The 19,965-nt window shown below is 38.0% G+C and overlaps 1 protein-coding gene and 1 long non-coding RNA gene across 3 annotated transcripts; both read right to left on the reverse strand.

Annotated features, from left to right (window-relative positions):
• Positions 1-741: 741 nt before the first annotated feature.
• Positions 742-15,923, reverse strand: LOC123957281 (girdin). Of its 2 annotated transcripts, none has more exons than XM_046029978.1 (8): positions 15,674-15,923; positions 13,994-14,151; positions 11,045-11,301; positions 9,224-9,311; positions 7,221-7,333; positions 6,470-6,607; positions 6,097-6,184; positions 742-969 (listed from the first exon to the last, which is right to left on the reverse strand). In XM_046029978.1, the coding sequence occupies exons 1-8, from the start codon at positions 15,768-15,770 to the stop codon at positions 931-933; spliced, it is 978 nt and encodes a 325-aa protein (XP_045885934.1). In that variant the 5' UTR covers positions 15,771-15,923; the 3' UTR covers positions 742-930. The 2 variants fall into 2 exon arrangements, with proteins under 2 accessions (XP_045885934.1, XP_045885933.1); XM_046029977.1 differs by having other exon boundaries at positions 6,097-6,187.
• A 2,524-nt stretch (positions 15,924-18,447) lies between these two features.
• Positions 18,448-19,965, reverse strand: LOC123957727. The gene is made up of 2 exons (XR_006821877.1): positions 19,878-19,965; positions 18,448-19,482 (listed from the first exon to the last, which is right to left on the reverse strand). It is a non-coding gene; the product is annotated as an uncharacterized LOC123957727 (long non-coding RNA).

Consider the following 19,965-nt stretch of genomic DNA (forward strand, 5'->3'; position numbering starts at 1 on the left):
TTTCATCAACGCAACAGTTTTATATAAACATAAATTGTAAAATACCTTAACAGATCAATCAACACACCTTGGACTAAATTGAATACAGTGATATGAAGAAGCATTAAAAGTGAAGACACAGGAGGATGTTGGTGAGCAACCGCTACAGCCAGAGACTTTAATATTAAAATGCTGCTTATTGTATTGTTTGCTTAATACCTGATGATAGTCTATGACACAACTCACTAACTCACTGTTGGATGCAACAACATCCAAACGTGCATAGTCACAAAATAATGAATAAACATCTAAAATGTAATGTGACATAGTCCGTGATTCCAATGCCTTTCCCCAAACATTTGCGTCATCTGTTAATTGTTACCTGTACACCATATGTATGGTTCACATATGATGAAGCCATTTGCTGACAAGTGAAAGCCAAATGATAAGTGAGGAGACCTGATCAAGATGTACCAGATTCTCAATGGGGGAACAATCAGTAGGGCTTCATTTTGGTCTAAACAACACGCTTGTTGTTTCCTCTGCGCACCAGCTGCTGCTTCCCCTGTGAGGATTAATTGGCAAAACAACAAAAGAGAACATTCTCAGGTGTTTTTGCTTTTGTTAGTGGTGTTGATTACAAGGTCTGAATAATGGACAATTACAAGAAAATGTTACTATAGGACCTTTGGGCACATGTGATGTGCATGTGTCACAGCAAAAGGGGGACAGGAGCACACTGTACAGTTTAATTCAGTGATATATCATGAAGCAAATTCTTTTCAAGACAGGTGAACAATAGTGGAAGAAAAACAGTAACTGTATGGTTTCACAAGTAGGTTTTTGTTTTTTTTGGTTGACAATGACTGGAAAGTGTTCCACAAAGTTAACCACACACAGGGTTTGCAGAAGGTGGGAAGAGAAAGAGAAGGCAAATCCAGGCTCGTGTCCTCAAGGAGGTTTTTGGTATCTGTTGATAGGGCTCCCTGCCTGAGGACAGAAAAATAAACTGTAAATGAAGATGACCAAAGACAATAAACATGAAGTATGTGCAAGACGGAAAATTGGACAGAACAATGCCTTCAGGAAAAAATGTCCCAGTAAGTAATGGTAATCTAGCAATAACTGGGCTTAAAACAGGGCTTAATGCTGGCTGAAAAATGCATGTTTTTAGATGTCTAGGTTGTTTTAACGGGTGTTCAAACAGCACATCAGTTTCTATATATTTAAATTTTTAGAAAGTAGGTTCTAACTTCATGATGCAAGAGTTATCCTGCCCACACAGCAGGTGTACAGACAAGGATTAAAATCACTGTTTTTCATGGTGGAAGGCATTTTGGCAGCTGCATCCATTTACTGATTTGCTAAAGGAAAGCTATGTGAAGTAATAAATGTTGAATGAGCTACTTCTGTTATACCAACATTTGTAACCTCAGCAATCTGTACAGCGTGAATCGATGCAAAAACTTTACCAAATTTTACAAGAACTGTGCTGATTAGCCCTTCTCCGCTTCACTAGAACATATGTTAAGAAGGCTGAGTAGGCCACGGAAGTGTTTTCTTTCCAGGCAGAAAATAGACATCTGTAACATCATGAAAATACCTAAGAAGATCCTGGTGGTAGTAGGTAGTGATGTTTCAACTATCTTTGCCTAAGGTTTGGGAAAGCTATGTGACCAAATCACAGAGTAACGTGTGAGTGCTGAGGTCACTAGCTCTTGGCTTAGCTTTAGAAGGCTCCTAGCACCATTGTTAGGTGTAGGCAAATGTTTGCAAACTAGTGGGTGAAACCCACCCTGGCACTCTAGTGTTTGGGAACAGGCCAGAGTTACTAAAATCTATCTATGTTGAAGGCAGTCAGGCTGGAATCCCCAGCAAACTAGTGCCCGGTCATGGAGGCGTCCTTTCAAGGACAGTTAGACTAGTCAGCCTTGAGATACAAGAAAAGATGGCTTGGCTTCAGAAGCAAGAAGATGTGTTTAAATGACGAGTACTGCTGTCTCAGAAATATAGTATAGTATACTATATACTGTAAACTATAGTATAGTGTACAATCATAAAGAATATGTTTGAATGTGAGCTAGTATATAGGTCGTAACTCCTCCTAAATGCACTTTGAACAGCTATAACCTACACACAAAACAAACACTTTTCAACTAACCTTAACCCAGTTTTACAACATAGAAGTCTTTTAACTTACAAATCATTAAAACCATACTTAGGCTATACTGTATATGGTAAGGTGTGGATTTGACTCTTATGGCCCTGTTTTATCTCTTTAGCATCTAAGAACAATACTCATGTCTACAGAGTGTGAATCTACGGTTGATATAAATCATGTCAAAGCTGGTAATGTGTTTTATCATGGTTGTTTCCTCTATGTCTCTGGCAGTCCCTGCTCCTGAAGCTAAATTTCCTCCCTCTCTCAGCTCTGCAGGGACTGAAAAAAAGCACCCTGCATCATCTGCACTCAATCAGAATAATTATCTCAAGAAATGCAGCACAGAGCCTGTGAGAGGTGAGGGGAATGAAGCACAGGGGCTATTGGCAATCACCTCCCTCTAGTCATTATTAGTCATCTCTCTGCTACTTTGGAAGAGGACCCGGACGGCTTGGGGGGAAGCCGTGCGCAGCCAACAGACACATGGACAGACAGAGAAAAGGCCTGATGTGACTCCAGTGCCCAGAAAGTATCAGCGATCTCTCAAGGCTTTGGCAGCACAGCAGGTTCTCTGGGGACTGGCAGCCATCCGTGTATCAGCTTTATGTTCTGTCTGTCAGGCGTCCTCTTATCCACAGACTTTAAAACACTGGACTTGTCACTCTGAAGATGTGGGAGCTTTTAAAAATCCCAAAGCAGCGAGAAGAGCACTTTTTCGGTTATTCCCCATAAAAATCCTCAAGGAGGATGAAGTGTTTGAGGTCCTGTCAGGATTTGTGAACACCTCCTGATGGAGTTCTTTGTGGGACATTGTGGGGTTCCTGTTTGATTGCAAAATGGTTTTGCAATCAAAAGTTCCTCAAAGCCCTCTAACTTTTTAAAGCAGACAGACAGAAAAATTGATTAGACACCAGCCTGTTCTGGCAGCCCTGTGAGTCCACAGGGGACTGGCAGCCGTCCTCAGATGAATCTCTGTGTTTTGAATTTCTTTTTCACCCCTGAGATTTGCACTTGTCTCTGATCCAGAGAATTCAAAAGACTTAAATGGTCGCTCCGAAGGTAGAGGATATTTTCTTATTTCGAAAGGCCCCTACAGGACTTATGTACCTTAACCCTAAAAGATTAATGAATGAACCCTCATATCAGAGGTACAGTATGATCCCTCTCTGATGAGGTCCCCCTATTATTACATCATATCAAATGACCCTCTCAAAACGTCATTACTTTTTAGATTAGAAGCTTCCCGTGAATTCAGATAATAATTCTCTGGCATATTCATTTATCCACTCATGCAACTAGGAACTTATTTTTTCTAGTTTGAGCTATAATTACCATTATCTTTTTAGGCAAAACCAAAATGAGTACATCAACGTGTTGTTAATAATCCCTCATTCTACAGGGAATCTTGTCTTGCATCCTTTGACTTTTGGATGTCGCTCTATTCTCGATCCCCACAATGATCTTTCTGACTACAATATTATGATTACTGATAGAAAGAATTGCGCAAAACTACACAAATAAGACCCAAGTTGTAATGTACTGGAATTACTTTTTTTCTAAAATCTAATTTGTACCCAGGTTGTGTAGCATTGTTAATTATTATTATTATTTAAAATAAATTCCCACATTTTAAAATACACAATTAAAATAATTCATGAATATTTATAGCTAGCCTGTGTGCTCCCTAGTGTCTGTGGTGATATGGCAATGTTTTCCAACGACACACGCGACTGTCTCCGCAAAACTGCTGAACACTGAGTTGGATGTCCTTGCTAAAATATACAGAAGTCAGACAAAATAAAAACCCTGATGAGACTTCAATGCTCTTTCAAATGGTTTTTTGAAAATCCTGGCACCACAGCAAGCCCACTGCGGACTGGCAGCTATGCCCAGATGAATATTAGTCCTGTGTTTTGGATTTCTAATATTTCACCCTCGAGATCTGAACTTGTTTCCGATCCAGAGATTTCAAAAAACTGCACAGATCACTCTTCAGATACTCGTTCCTTCTAAAATCTAAATCAACTGTACTGTAGCCAGTGGGAACAGTACATGTAAAATAGACTTGAAGGTGGTGGCTGTCCTCAACAGAAAAAGCATTGGTTGATTGTTTGAACAAAAACCTGCAATAACTGATTCTTATGGCCACTTGGCTGCAAAGGCAACAAGTTGTGAACACAGCACTGACCTATCATCACCTTTTAAGCTGATATGGTAAAGTTGTTGGGAAAATCTCTTATTTACACATCCAGCAGTCATGGAGCAACATTAGCATCCATCTGGTGTCGTGTTTGTGTCCAAGATCCAAGTCCAAGATTCGCTCTGTTTTAGCTCTGTTTTTGTTCTCAACCAACTCCTGAGGGAAATATCTGTCTCTTTAGCTGCTAAATGCTTCACTATATCTTCACCAGCTAATTTTAATAAAGAGCTTTTGTTTTTCAGCCAACGGTACAGATGTGGGCTGGACAGATTAACCTGAAACTCAGATTCAGGTTATAACTCTCTGTCGGTTCATCACTACCAGAGACACTTTCACATTGTCATTTGAAATATTGTTAATATCAGGAGATATTCAGGAGAAACGTGGCGTTCATATATCTCCACAAAAACTCTAAGGACTAATGAAGGCGGTCAGGGTGTACCAAACACATGACTGACTTTCACATCAAAAGCTTATGAACATACTGTCAGTGTTCATTCGTTAGGATCTTTAAGGAACATTCTGCGGTTACCCAATGATTGCATAAACGTTTTCAAGCAAGCTTTAAAAGACAAAAACAAAGATGAGACTCCAGTTTCAGAGTTCTGGCTGTATGACAACCCCTGCAGGGACTGGCAGTCCCGCCCAGATGAATATTAGCCCTGTTTTTTGGATGTCTTCTATTTCGTCTTCAGATCAGTCGTTGTCTTTGATCCACAAGTGTTTTAATATAGAAGTGGTTGCTCTTAAAATAAAGGTTCATCCAAGGATTCTAGTTAAATCAAGCAATTTAATTTTCTTATTTGTTTTGCTTTCACATTAGAGTTGCAAACATTATTTGCATTATTTAATCACAACTATTTTGATAATCAATTAATAGTTTAGGGGCGGCACGGTGGTCCAGTGGATGGCTCTGTGGCCTCACAGCAAGAATAGTGTGACTGGTTGCTGCAATGGATTGGAGACCTGTCCAGGGTGTACCCCGCCTTTCACCCGATGTCAGCTGGAATTGGCTCCAGCCCCCGTGACCCTGTGCGCAGGATAAGTGGTTGACGATGGATGAATTAATAGTTTAGTCATTTATTTGTCATATATGACAAATAGTATATATGTCATATATACTGAATATCATAATTCCGATAAAACAAGCTATATGAATCCATCTTCTTGGTCTGTGGGACTTGTTCAGTATTTTCTGACATTTTCTAGACAAAACAATAAATGAAATAATCCAAAAAATCAAATAAAAGATTATTGCACAACGAAAATAGTACCCACGTTACATATGAGAGGTTTGTGAAGGTCAGAAGTGCTGAACCCTTATGGCTTCATTGTGGTTGCCAAAGAGCTTTCAGTAACCCCTACTGGTACCTTCAAACCCTCTTTACTTGTAACTACAGAAGACAATAAAACACACTTAATCTCCCCTGTTCAAGACGTACCTGTAATTTCTGGAAAAACTGACAGTACAGCAACTCCTCTGGAGATTGGCAAGCATACTCAGATGAATATTAGCCCTCCCTAATAAATCTCTAATATTTCACCCCTGAGGTTTGCACGTGCCTCCCACCCAAAGCTTTCAAAACCCTGAACTGGTGAACTCTGACATGTAGAAGGACTATGCAGGACATTTAGGCTGCGACAAGATATCTGGACATTGCAAAGAGCTTGTGAACAGAATGAGACCTTTGCAATTTTTAGCCATGGAGCTTCTTACCATTAAGAAACACAATGGAAAGAAAAATGAATGTGATACCCGGTTAGAGAGCTCCTCATGCAGCGTGTTTGACTTCTCCACCTGAGACTTCAGGTCAGCCATTGCATCTGCATCCCACGATGTTCTGCTGCTTCAAAAGAAAGGTCAGTTGGACGTGTTGTAAACACTGTGTAGATTCATTGGTTACTGGCAAGCATGCAGTGGTGGGCCAAAGTAAGTGGGAAATATATTAAAACGGTGGGAAATGAAGAGGAATTTTGTTTTCTTAATTTCATGCCCAGTGGGAGTGTTTTTGAAACACTCCAGAGCTGTTTTCTCAAAGATGTGTAGCTTTATCATAGTGATATATTTTTGTTTGTTGGAGCTATGTCTGTCTGATCTACTTTATTCCTCACTGTTTGTTCTTCTTTACCTGTCAAAGCATTTAGTGTCCTGCAGGGGAGAGAGGGCGCTCTGTGTGGGACTGTCATCATGTAAACTCTTCTCAGCCTTCTTTTCCAACATGCCGACCTGTAGAGCTCCCCTCTCCTTCATCATGCAGTCTTTGAATCTATAGAAATAGATTTGTTTATGCACAGTGAGGAGCTGAGGATTTTAGACGATGAAATGCATTTGTAAAATCCCTGCACCGTGTTTGATTCTGCATCTCTTCATTTCAGTAAACTCAACTGTTTTTTATATGCAATGTACTAAACACAGCGTGTGAGTGTCTAATCGAACTTAAAAGGAAGCAGCAATATAAGCCCCCTATAGATATGCAGATCCTTTACTAGGAAGCAATCAATCTTCATTTATAAATTAATAATGGTTACAGGAATAGTTTGACATTATGGAAAACTTCTTTCCAAAAGTTAGCTGACAAGAGCTTAGCTTAGCTTAGCTTAGCATAAATACTATGAATGGTAAAACAGCTAGCCTGGCTCAGTGATTCACTGTGAAGTTGCCAGGAAACCAAGAAAGTAAGTAAGCGAATTTCCCAAAATGTTTAAAGTATTTCTTTATATTTGAATTTCTTTGTGAAAATACCTGACAGTAGCTTTTTTTCAGCATAGGCCTGCCGTGCATGCCCAATTGTAGCAAGTGAGAAGAGCACAGACAAAACACAAACACATAAATCTGTCATGTGAAATAACCAGTACTGTTATTTCTGAGTAAATACCCACCTCTTGACACAACACATCCAGTAGCGCTGTTGCTGACAGAGCCACTCAAACTGCTCTGCTGTCTCCTGCAGTTTCACCAGACTCCCCTCATTTTCCTGCTGCAGTTCCCTCACCTCAGAGACAAGACAACATAATTTTATTTCCAGGATGTGATAGTAGGAACTAATGAGGACGATTGTTGTGTGTTTGTGCCTGTCTGGGCTTAAAGATGGATCAGAAAGACAACAGACTCTAGAAAGATGAGCGAATGCATCAGGGTCAGACTTAATCGCCGACTCCCAGAACTTAATTCACTGACTTTACCACCACAAATAAATGTTCTCATTCAGTTTTTCACTGACTCACTGTTGTGTTGTTGTGTTGGATATGTGCAGCTGTCCAACAGGATAAATAGTTGTAGACCTGGATTGTCTGCTATTTGATGGACTGGTTGAATCAGGGGCCAGTAAATAAAACATCCTGACAGTGTGGAGGAATGTTTCACAAAAGCCCAGACTCAATACACATTAATACAAACTTAATGCCAGCAAAATCTGGATTAGCTTGTTGTCTGGGGTGGTTGTAGTATTAAAGGTTTGCCCACAGTTCATAAATTCAAACCTTGAGGTTTTATGTTTCATGTAATTAATTATTCATAATCTAACAGCAGACTTGTTATTTACTGTCTTTAACTGGCGTGCTGACACATTGACCTTAACTAGCCTGAGAAAAAGCATAAACACTGTTAATCCAGTAGAGGGGCTGGCAGCGGTGTGATGTTGTGCTGCATTATTTCTGGAGGAGTTGGCTGCAAGCTTGACAAAGAGACATTCAGTATAAAACCATTAAAAGTCCATTATTTATCTATTTATGCTCAACAGGAAAAGACCAAAGCAGTGTTGAACAACATGTCCAATCCTGACATCTGCTGGACAACCACTGAGCAGCAGATTTGTTTGGAGCATAACTTCTTTATATCTCCTCTGGTTACTAAATGTAGGCATTTATATTGTTCTGTTAGATGCTGGTGGGTAAATTAAATGTTTGGTTTGTTGTTGATGAATGTGTTTGAACAATCTCATTAATTAATCACGCCACATTAGTATATAATCACACAGCCCACAAGAACAAGCAGTCATTTCACATGTGGATTATGATGCACAATGCATTATCTTTAGCCCTCAAGCTTATACTTTATACTACCAATTATTTCCTTCATGTCACTGAAAATAGAAATGACTAATGTGCTCTATGTATCAACATTGTTAATCTGTAAGTGAAAAAGACCTAAAGTTATAAACAGGGCCCATAATTTATTTAGGTATTGAGCCCAATGAACATAGATCTTAAACAATTTGTTGAAAAATTAGGGCAGTGATTTTCATAGTGAATTAATTGTTTTGAGTTATTTCATTCGCTCCAGCTTGCTTAAATATAATTATATGATTGTTTTATTAGACTTCTATAATAGTAAAATGTAATATCTTTTGGTTTAGGAGCATTTTTCAGTATTTTATGATATTTTATAGACCAAACAAAATCTATTAAAGGTAGGGAAAGCAATTCTAATTAAATACACATCTATTTGTCAAATTCAGCAAATATCTCCTCACGGTCTGCTAGCTGTCTATATGATGGTATTTGTCATGGTACTGGATTTCTCCAGAATTGGATACCCCTACCTTTAATAAAGAAAATAATCAGCAAATTAATTGAAACAAAAATCGATAGTTGCAACTCTAATGTTGAACGTCAAATACTGATGTCTGGTGGCTCTGAAGAAAGTGAGGACAGAGGGTCGTAGGCTCTACAGACTGTAAAGCACCTTAAGGAAATATGTAATTTGCAATATTGGGCTAAATAAATTTACTTGACAGAAAACATGAATACACAGATTAATTAGTGAAGCTACACTTTAGTGCTTCACCAGCTCCTGCAGGCAGAGATGTAAGAACTGACCTGTTTCTCACAGAACGTGCTGCATTCATTTCTGTGTATTTCTCTCCTAAAATTTGTTCCCTTACCTTCTTCTGATGAGCGATTCGTAAATCCATCAGCTTCTCTGTCAAAGTTTTGTTGGTTTCTTGGAGCTCCTCCAACTCCACTGTCTTACTGTTGGTGAAAAATACAAAAAGACTGTATCTGTGCATGTGCATCATGTTTGTAAGCTGCTAGACAGAAAACTCATTAATATATAAATAAATTAAATAAATTGACCTTTAATTGACTTTATATAATTATTTTTATATTTTGGCAATCTGACATACATTTAAACTCTATCCATTGGATCTCTTACACTAATACAAAAAAACAAACAGCGGATTATATTCACACATTAACGCCACTGTATATCATTAAAAGAAAATCCCCTATCTCAAATATAATTATATTTATATGTGATAATATATGTATAGCTTTCTATTTGGAATAATTAATGTTTGTCTCATATGGTGCAGTACAAATAAATAATTTAATTCATATAAAATAGACATTATTCCTACTACTTTAATATTTTACTTTAAAAAAGAAAAAAGTCATTACAAGAAATTAGAGAAAGGAGTATCACACATACTTTTAATTTAAAAGACTTTAAGTCTACATTTAAGTGTGATATATGAATGTTTAGTGCTTGGATTGCTCATAACTGGAATAATGTTCCTTATTCTTTTCTGTTTTTACAGGTGTTTCTTCCACAGATCTTTCTGTTCGTCTGGATTTCTATTTTCATCCCTCTGTGGTCCATACTCTCTCACAGACAAGCTAATGAGATTCATTTCCACGATTGTATCAATGCATTTAATGTAAAGTCAATAATCATTTTAAGGCAAATGTAAAAATGTAAATATTCAGCTCTCTGTTAATGTTAAGATTCCTTTCATCTGCTGACTCATGGGCTGCCGTATCCCTGGAATCATAATGTGATAACGTTTTCTGACACTAAGCCAACTCTCCACAGGGATTTAAAGTCAGCAGATTGAGGCACAGCACTGCATTTCTGCTGACTTAAAATCGCAGGTCCGAACTCAATGTTTTTATTCAGTCTTGAGGCAACAGTTTGAAATGAGGTTCTTCTCTGCGGGTTTTCAGAGCAGCCGCTGACAGCTTCACTTGGCTTCAGTTTGCTGGAGATGGTAATCAGATGTTAGTGTTTTTTTTATTAATTTCAGTGTTTCTTTTCTTAGTCCGCGGCCTTATCTGGGTTAATATTGTTTTTTATATTTTCTTCAGTTTTAACAGCTGGGTGGATCATGGAGGAATGTGTTTAAATCAAACCATCAACAATTATGCATGGGTAAGAAAAACAAAGAGTATGACAGGTTACAACAATCATTTTTTCAGGTATTTCCTCCGAGATGTCCCGTCTAAAGCACAGTAGGTTTGTGCTACACTTTTAACTTTTAATCATTTTACTATCATCACCATTGATGTACACTGATAGGTGGATACACATTACAGTGAACCAGTTCAAAACTGTCACGAAAAAATAAATCTTCTGGAAAAGATCAAAAATTTTCTTCAGTTAATAAAATGAATGTAAATCAGAACTATGAAGTAGTTCTGGGCTGCAACTAATAATTACTTTTACTATTAATTAATTATTTTCTTACCAAAGCCAAATGTCACATCTTCAGTTTGCCTGTACTGTCCAGAACCCAAATATACCTCTCCATGGTTTGCTTTCAAAAAATGCAAAATGCTAAAAACATACTATTTTAGCTTTCCGCATGTGGCTTATCAATGACAAGACGCAATATGTAACACATAATAAAAGTGAGGGAGTAGATTGCTTGCATGGGTTTGCTCTTGATTTCATGCAGAGGAGCTGACATTTGTTATGGGCCTACCTGCGCAGCTCTGCCTGCAGGCTCTCCGTCAGCGCAGATCTGCACATGGCCTCAGCGTGCAGCTCTGCCTGCAGGTTCTCTGCCACCACAGCACTGTGTTGGGCCTTAGCATGCAATTGCTCCACCAGACCCTCCAGCTTCACCTCAGAGCTCTGCAGACACAGCAGCTCTGAGCGGACCTGGCGCAGCAGCTCTCCGTCCCTAAAGCTCTCCTCAGCCAGCAAGACCACACGCTGCTGCAGCAAGTCAACCAGGTCCTTCAGGGGAAACACATGGAGGTACTGACACATTTGCACACACATTCTCATCTATAAACATGTTCAGAGATAAGAACACGCCTGTAAGCTATCCATATTAATTCACATACCATTAGCTTGTTACTTACAAAAGCTTCATATCATCTAATACAGATGCATAAAAAGGTAAACATTCCCAAACATAACTTGCACGAGTTTGTGACAAGCCTAAACTTGATGCTGTATCAGATCTATATGGCAAACTGAGTGTCTCCAAATCTGTAACAAATACCATTGAGGTTTCTAGAAGAGCTAATAATGTGTTACCGTGAAGCTCCCTAGTAAACAGTTTAAAACAGGATGAATGTGAAGCAGGGTACTGCTAAAAAAAATACTGTGCACATTAGGTGATCCAATCCATCGAATCCCAAACTATTAGGATCATAACAAAGATATTAGGATCCAGGCAAGTATTGAAATATAGCAGTCTGACAAAAGAACTACTTACAGATTAAAGCTCATACCAATGCGACCTGGGTCAAGGAACAAAAAAAAAAAAAAAAGGTTGGTAACCACTGCCAAAACGTCTGCATTTACAGTATGTTAACACTGGCATTTACTGGTAGCCTAATTCCAGTGTAATTTCAGTAATCGTGGCATAGGTGGCCTGCTGGTATGGTCATGGCTGTGTGCATTTAAATGATAGGATTGTAATGAGGTTAAACACTACAAGGTGAAATGACACAAATTAAAAAATTCACTCTGAGTCGGACAGATAAGTATTTCCTAACAAGACTAATTATCAATTATTAAAAAAGAGCTGAATGTTGTTTTGGGAATCATGATTAGGTGAAAGAAGTCGCTCTTTGTGGCAAACCCACAGAGAATTATTAGCTAACTCTGCAGCTCTACAGAGCTTTTTAGCCATTTTAAACTAATAGTTCTGGTTTCACGGCACATTTACTTACTGGTTTAGTCTCAGCACTTTCAGCAGAAACAATCAGCTTTTTCAGTAAAACTAAAGCTCTGATAAACCCACTGTACACCAACAGTTACCTTTCCAGCACCAAATGGCAGACAACATTAGAGACTACCTGGTGAAAAGGTGGAACATAAGCTGCTAAAAAAAATCACTTAATGCAGCTTATAGTAAAGAAAAATATGTTAGTCTTTTTAATCTCTTGAGTCCATAAGCCTGTAGCAGCATAGGCTAATACACTAGCTGATTGATCGATTGTAATAAATTCTGAAAATAGTGAGAAATGTTGTCACAGTTACCCAGGGCCCTAAGTGAGACTTTCACAATGCTTGTTTTGTCAGTCCAAACCTCAAAATGATTGAAAATACATTAAAATTATGAAAAGTAAAAGCAGCAAATCTTCACATTTGTGAAGCTGGAACCATAAAATGGTAAAACAATTAATGGTACCAAATACCAAAACAGTTCTACTAGCTGGACTTCTATAAACTATTAAGTAATTTAATTTATATCAAAGCGTCCTACGTTTTGTGTGTGTAAAAAAAAAAAATGCTTATTTTTTAAAGTAACTAATAAGTGAAGCTGTCAGATAAAGTAAAACGTAGCTACAATATTTCCCTTTGAGATGTGGTGAAGAAGTAGAAAGTGGCATGAAAGAAAATACCCAAGTTCAGTACAAATACCTTATGGGCTTACGTACAGTACTACTTTGTTTCTGTCCGCCACTGGGCTTAGCTTTGGCTGTCTGAAACTAAGGAAAGGACTAGAAATATTTTTCTATTTTCTGGCTGTGGACGGAAAAGCTATCATCCATCATGATGGTGTAAATGTCTGGTCTTGAGCCACAGTGCTTCAAGTGGGAGCCCCCTATCCCTGTCATCAAGTAATTAAAATGTGCAACAAACACTTACAACACAAAACACCATTCATAAGCTGAAATGTGTAGCCTACTCACACACACAGCTTGGCTTACAGGCGTAGGGCAAGTTCTGCCATCCTACTGTAGGCCTATGTGTACAGCACTGCTGTTCAGTGGTCTCATCTGGGGCCAAATTTATTTAAATACAACAGGTAAATACATTTGTATTTTTGAAATCAAAGTATTTATATTTAAATATTCTTTTATCCAATTTACCTATTGTTATAATTTGTATTTGTTCGGGTCAATTACAAATTATAGGTAAAATTTAACTACTAGTATTCTGGGCCCCTCGGCCCCAGAACTGGCTGTGGCTGCTGCAAATATTTGAGTGGCTCCTCCTCTAACATATGTTATCTTACTCCAAACTTTTGAATAAACTTGAGAGCCAAACAGTTGTCTACTTACACATTCATTCAACATTATCATTCATTTAAAGTTGCGTTTGTGTTAACTTGAAGAATTTCAGTCAAATATTTACTCTTCTTTTACCTCTGTTATCCTCTCCACCAACTCCTCAGAAGAATATCTCGATCTATCTTCACCAGCTAGTGAAAGATGCTAAAATGCTCCTTACAGCTTAGTGGCATCTGCAGAGCTGGGTCATAATTCTATGGAGACTTCTCGAGACTCCTTTCATGTACACATTTGATCCATTGTTGATATAAAAATATTGATTACAGCAGCTTTGAGATCTAATATAACTGTATATAAATTACCCCACCCAGTTTAAATCAAATAATGAGATTAGTTCTTTTTTTCTGTCCACAGAGCAGCTCAGCCTCTGATCGACATCTAATTCATACTCTGTTCACCTGCTGCTGGTGGATCCTGCTAATGAGTTGGTCCTGCTTCATCCTGAGCTCCAGGTTCATCTGCTCCTGGTGGAGGAGCTGAGCGGTCGTAGCCTCCAGTTCATTCTGCAGCTTCCTCTCCCTGTCTCTGGACACCAGGAACTCCCTGTCGAGCACCGCTGCAGCCACAGAGAACAGAACCAAAGTCAGGCTGGACCGCTGAACCAAAGCTGTAGATGATTTTCATTAAAACAGAAGATCTGCTGAATCTGTGCCACTTGGACGTGTTTTAATGAAAGTTAATGAAAAAGAACATTTTTTTACTGCCCACAGCATAAAATAATGTTTTAAACCATAACACTTTAAATGTAGGGTCGTATATCAGCTGCCGACATTTCTGGCATTGAAAAACTTTCCTCTCATTGGAGTTTTAAGACATTCCCACCCTCCTCACCTCATTGCTGTGCTCATGTGGGAGTTAAGTGTCTTAATATATTTTTTACACGCATTTCTTTTGGATCTCTGCTCCACAGCCGCTCTCATCTCCCATGTGCAAATGTCCCTTTATTGTCCACATCTCGTACTGTAGATGTGATTATTATGATTATATCTCCTACTGGTCATCAACAGAGGTTGATAAAGGTCAGATTTCTCTCTTACAGTTCCCACACTACTACTAGGCGTCTGTTTTCTCATCTCTTCTTAGTATTATTATACTATTCCATATTGTGTGCTATTGTTTGGTTTTAACTAAATATACTGCTGTTATACCTAAAATGTGCCCCTTAATGAAGAAAGTCTTGACAGAGCAGACCTTTTTAATTTAAAATATGTATTATATGCATATTGTAAATTTGATGGTTTACAGCTGGCAAACCTAGTCATTGAAGTTTAGCACTGTGCACTGATTGTGAAATTCTTTGGAAATCATGAGGTGTGGTGGTGGTACAATCTGTTACAGATGAGGTTGAAAATACTTGCAGACATCACATTGCATCAACATTGCAGCCACCACAACTTCAATTTCGGTGTTATATATCACAAGTACTAACCCTGCCAGGGCACGAGGCTCACCCTTTCTGCAAATGCCATACTAATGTGTTTTAAACTAACAGGTTAAGAAAAAAAAAAAACAAATTTCTGCTGCTTAAAAGCATGTTTATTTTTCTGACTTTAGTCAAATACTGTCCAGTCTAACCTCTTAAGGCCTCTAAAAACAGTCAGTCAGAGAGAGAGGAAATTATCCTTTCATTAAACTGTGCACACAACTCATAGACACGGACCAAGCAGACGTTGGTTCACATTAATGGTTCAAAAGCTTTTATGTCTTAAGACATGTTTCATTGGTAAGTGCTCAAACCTAAGCTGATTTCTTGTCTAGTGGAGTTATAATCCATTATTGTACAGTCTTTCTGTATTTTATGGCACAAAACCAGATTTAAACACAACTTTAATCCAGTAAATAGCGGGAAGTACAAACTTTTAGATACCACAGACCTATGTGAGTACTAAATTAGTTATTGGTGCCTCAAGAACAATTAAAAAAAAATGTCAATTAGAGGAGTCACAAATAACATAACCGACAATAAGGAAATAATGGCAGGTAACACCAGACTGAACCTGCATGCTTTAGTAGTGGCTCTAAAATGTAAATGTGTAACTGAATCCTCAGAGGTCAAAGTCTTGGCCTCCATGACTTACCTTTATCATGAGCCAGGCGGGTGCACTTGGCCGTCAGATACTGGATCTGACTATAGTCTTCATCCCTGTGTGCTTGGAAAAACCTCCTCATGCTCATCTGTGTCTGAACTGTACTTGTCAATCTAAAGCTTCTTCCACCTTCCCATGATCCTTAGGGCACAGTGGGTGTGTCCCTCATGGACAGAAAGAACGCGGTGTGCACATTTCCTGGAATATTTCACTCTCCCTGTCCGTGAAGTCTGTCTTAAAGAAGACTCAGACCTGGAGCGCACCTATAGAGGGCAAGTTTAAGCATTAATCCAAGCTGCTGTTTTCATAACACGGAGGTTGGGGGTGCTGTTGGTGTGTGTGTTCTCTGTGTATGTTCAGGCTTAATGTGTTCTGATTGAATAACTTGGAAAACTATGACTTGTTTCATGCACAAATTAAGAGTATGATCTGATGCTATGTGCAGATTTAAAAATTCTCCCCCAAGGCAACGAGTGCTGCAGGAGAGAGCTGAAGTAAGTCAGGCATGTTGTGTCTAGCAGGCAAGCGTCTTTACAGCAGCAGCCTCAGGGTAGTACTTTTATTATATAGGATTGCATAACAGATTGAATAGAGGAAAATACCATTGGCATGTAATAACATCTTGTATTTTAAATCTCAGGTGTCAGTGGTGTGTCTTAGTTTGTGTAGAATATAACCTCATGAGCAACTACTTCACTGATACACATATTGTAGTCACAATGGGTAGAATGTAACTTAGTACATTTACTCAAGTACTGTACTTAAGTACAAATTTGAGGTACTTTACTTGAGTCTTTTCTTTTAATGCCACTTTCTACTTCTACTGCACTACATATTTTTCTTTTTACTACACTACATGTAACTGACAGCTTGAGTTACTTTAAAATTAAGATTTTTGCATAAAAACACACAAAAACATTATGTTTTATAATTCCAAATACATTAAAGTAGTGCTAAAACAATTCATCGATCAATCATTGGTGGATTGACAGAAAATTATTTGGCAACTATTATCTAATTTCACAAATGTGAAAATTTGTGTTTAAATTATTTTAATGCTTTTTATTATTATTCTTAAATAATTTTGAGATTTGGACTATTGGTTGGACAAAATAAGCATTATGAAGGTGTCACTTTTGGGTTATATAAAAACCAATTAATCAGTTGATTAATTGAGAAAATATTGATGAAAATAATCATTAGTTGAGCTCCACGTCAAACACAACAGTAAAATTCTGCTTTTACATTAATGCGTGAGAAATAATAATCTAATGATGTATATTATACAGTATAACACCAACAGGGGACATTCGAGTACTTTACCTTTACTTGTTAAAGAGTACGTTTACAGTGTGGTATTAGTACTTAACTTCAGTAAAGGATCTCAAATGATCCACCGCTGTCTGCTACTGTGTGTGTTGTAATGCAGATCTGGATCTGGATCCATTTTTAATCATTAGGATAAAAAAAATAAGAGAACTGTGCAGCCTCGGTGGAGATATGTGCGAAGTGCTTTCCAGTCTTTGCATGCCATTTATTCATTTAATAATAATAATACCCTTAAAGGATTGTAATGTATCCCAGAGTTTTCATTAATCACCATTTAATATGTGTGATAGGTCGGTCAGATAAAAAGAGTCTAAATATTTAATGAAGTTCAAAAGTCTCACTTTCACTGGTTTAGTGTACTGTGATGGTGCACCGTATCCTCCGAACTCCTGTACTAATACTTTGTGTGCTAGCTTGATAATAGAAAACAAATAATAACTTCACAATGTTATGTATTATTACGCTTATAGTGTGCAAGAGCTGAGTGGGTCTATAAATGAGATGCTGTTATCTCACCTGGCTCTTTTTCTTCTGAAAAAGGTGTTGACTGTGTCTAATTGCAACACTGCATCTTGCTGCTGAAGCACTTACGATCATTTTTGATACCAGCAGAGGGAGACAAAGCCCATCTACTCCTCACAGTCTCCTGTCAGGCAAAAACTGTATTTTGCACTTTGCACACTTTTTAAAAATGAATTTTTTATTTTTTTGATTTGTTGTTTACATCGTTTCTTTGAATCATGCTGTGTAAAGACAGTAATGTATCTCAGGAGTATATCATCCAAGAGATGCTGGGGAGCCACTAACATCAAACAATTTCTTTTTATCAGTCTCTGGGTTTCAGTTAAAGGTTTGTGGTGTCCCATTATGATGTAAACACTGTTCTAAATTCTGGGGTGAAAAGTTAATATATGGGATTCATTCAAATAAATAAATGTTTTGCATGAAACGAAAATAATCAAGCAGTTACCAGCAGTGCAATAATATAATCTTTACAATACTGCCCGTTGCACAAGCTGCAATAAGCATTTTCTAAAGCTTCCCTCTGCTTTTGATGGTACAGGGCAAAGGTAGACAAAATAAATTACTTTTACTTTGCTGATGCTTTTATCCAACGCAAGAAATTGCAGAAGAATCATTCTTGAAAAATGACTTATTCTGAGGTAACCGAACTAGGGCAGCAACTAATTATTAATTATCAATCGCCAATGGGTAACTTATGAATTATAAATAAACAGCTTTGCAACCACAATTTGTTTTTTAAGTAGTTATCAGCCAGTTAGTTCTTCATCTGCTACTGCTTGTGATGGTCATGACACAAAGTGAAAGTCAAAATCTTATGACAAAAACAGTGCATTTCTCAGGGCGGTCAAAGTGGATGTCAGCTGCTGGTCAGAACAGTGATCCAGCAGAGTAAATGGATGGAAGACAGAGAGTGACAGGAGACCATAGATGTATTTTCTCTTATTGAAACCATTGCACAGCAGTCTCCACAAACACAGACACAAATTCAGCACATTTTTCTTTGAATGAACAGGTCCACTTCAACACCTTCACTTCTAAGTCCTTTTTATCTCTTTTCAGGGGTTTTGTCTTTATTTCTCCTCAACTAAATGGAATGTCTCATCTTTTAGAAATCCATAAACAAATACCAGTACATGGACCTTAGTGGATTGCAACTAGCATGCAAATGTCAGTGTAAAACACTGCTTACTGCCTGCACATAGGTGAAAACTCTCTGCTTTCAAAATAGGAATGTACAGTAAGGACATTTCTCTACCACTGGTTTAAATTGAACTAAAGGTATTAAGCTTATAAAAAATAATTTTCTGCCCATTCTGAAGCCTTCCCAAAAATTATTAAAATGTAAAAAAATATTTAAAAGGAATTAAAATTGTGGTTTAAATGAAGGTATCCTGTGACTTTAGACATTAACCAGTCTAAATGTAGTCTGAAATACAGCTCAAATTACTCCTTGTCTTTGCTCTCTTCATCGGGGTTGTGTGTGTCAACGTCAGAGTCAGATACTGGTTTCCCACTGGCAGCTCCTCCATTAGCACCAGCTTTTGTCGGCCTTGTCCTTTTCGTCTGTGGCTCGTGCTTACTGTTCTTCTTTGCTGATGCAGTATGTCGGTGTTTGTTATAAGCACTCATGACTTCGAGGACAGTTCCACTTGATACACCACATAACTGGGCAGTTTTTCTGACAGACAAACCTGAAAGCTGGGCACCGACTATTTGGCCTCTCTCGAAGTCTGTTAACTCACTCATACTAAAAGTGGAGGCGTTGACTGTCTCTTCTGAAGCTGGCAGACAGACAATTTCAACTGTCAGTCAGGCAAATAACTTAACTGCCTCAGCAGCTTTGATTTAATTACTTTGAAGTTGAATCATGTGGAGTTTCCCTTATTTTGTCCACTGAAGTGCAGAGTGAAGGGGGAGATCACTGCAGACACTGTGTCCTCATCAGTCTATAAATAGATGGAAATAATAGAAAGTCACATTTCAAACATTATATTTGTCTGAAACACCTACACTCAATTAAATGAAGATGTTTTGTTTTTAACTGCATCAGTGTCAGGACTGTCTACTCACAACCACAATGAGGAACATTACAACTAACGTTACAGGGGAGGGACAAAATACACGAAACATTTAACAGTACAGTTCATTTACCCAGCAGCAGCTAACACACACATGCACAGAAACTAATAAGCGTTAGATGATAATTGTCGATAATATAGGCCTAATTTAGGCTATAGCCAGGTAGCAAGCTACTAGATTAATTTAGCTTCCGTCAACAAAATACGCATTTCGAATATATTGTACAATTTACATGTCATCTACAGACAAACAAAGCACATACGTTTATGCACTGATTATAAAGTGTTGTACTTGCAGGTAGTTTAGTGAGCCTGTGCACCGCTGTTATCACTGAGCTGTTTCACTTTTAC

Source organism: Micropterus dolomieu, linkage group LG19, assembly GCF_021292245.1.
Source record: "Micropterus dolomieu isolate WLL.071019.BEF.003 ecotype Adirondacks linkage group LG19, ASM2129224v1, whole genome shotgun sequence".
NCBI lineage: Eukaryota > Metazoa > Chordata > Actinopteri > Centrarchiformes > Centrarchidae > Micropterus > Micropterus dolomieu.

Coding starts and splice junctions, on each gene's coding strand:
- LOC123957281 (XM_046029977.1), bottom strand. CDS start 15,770: ATGAGCATGAGGAGGTTTTTCCAAGCACACAGGGATGAAGACTATAGT. Junction 6,608..7,220: donor TGGATGTGTTGTGTCAAGAG/GTGGGTATTTAC, acceptor CTATTTCTATAG/ATTCAAAGACTGCATGATGA. Junction 970..6,096: donor ATGAGGAGCTCTCTAACCGG/GTATCACATTCA, acceptor TTCTGTCCTCAG/GCAGGGAGCCCTATCAACAG.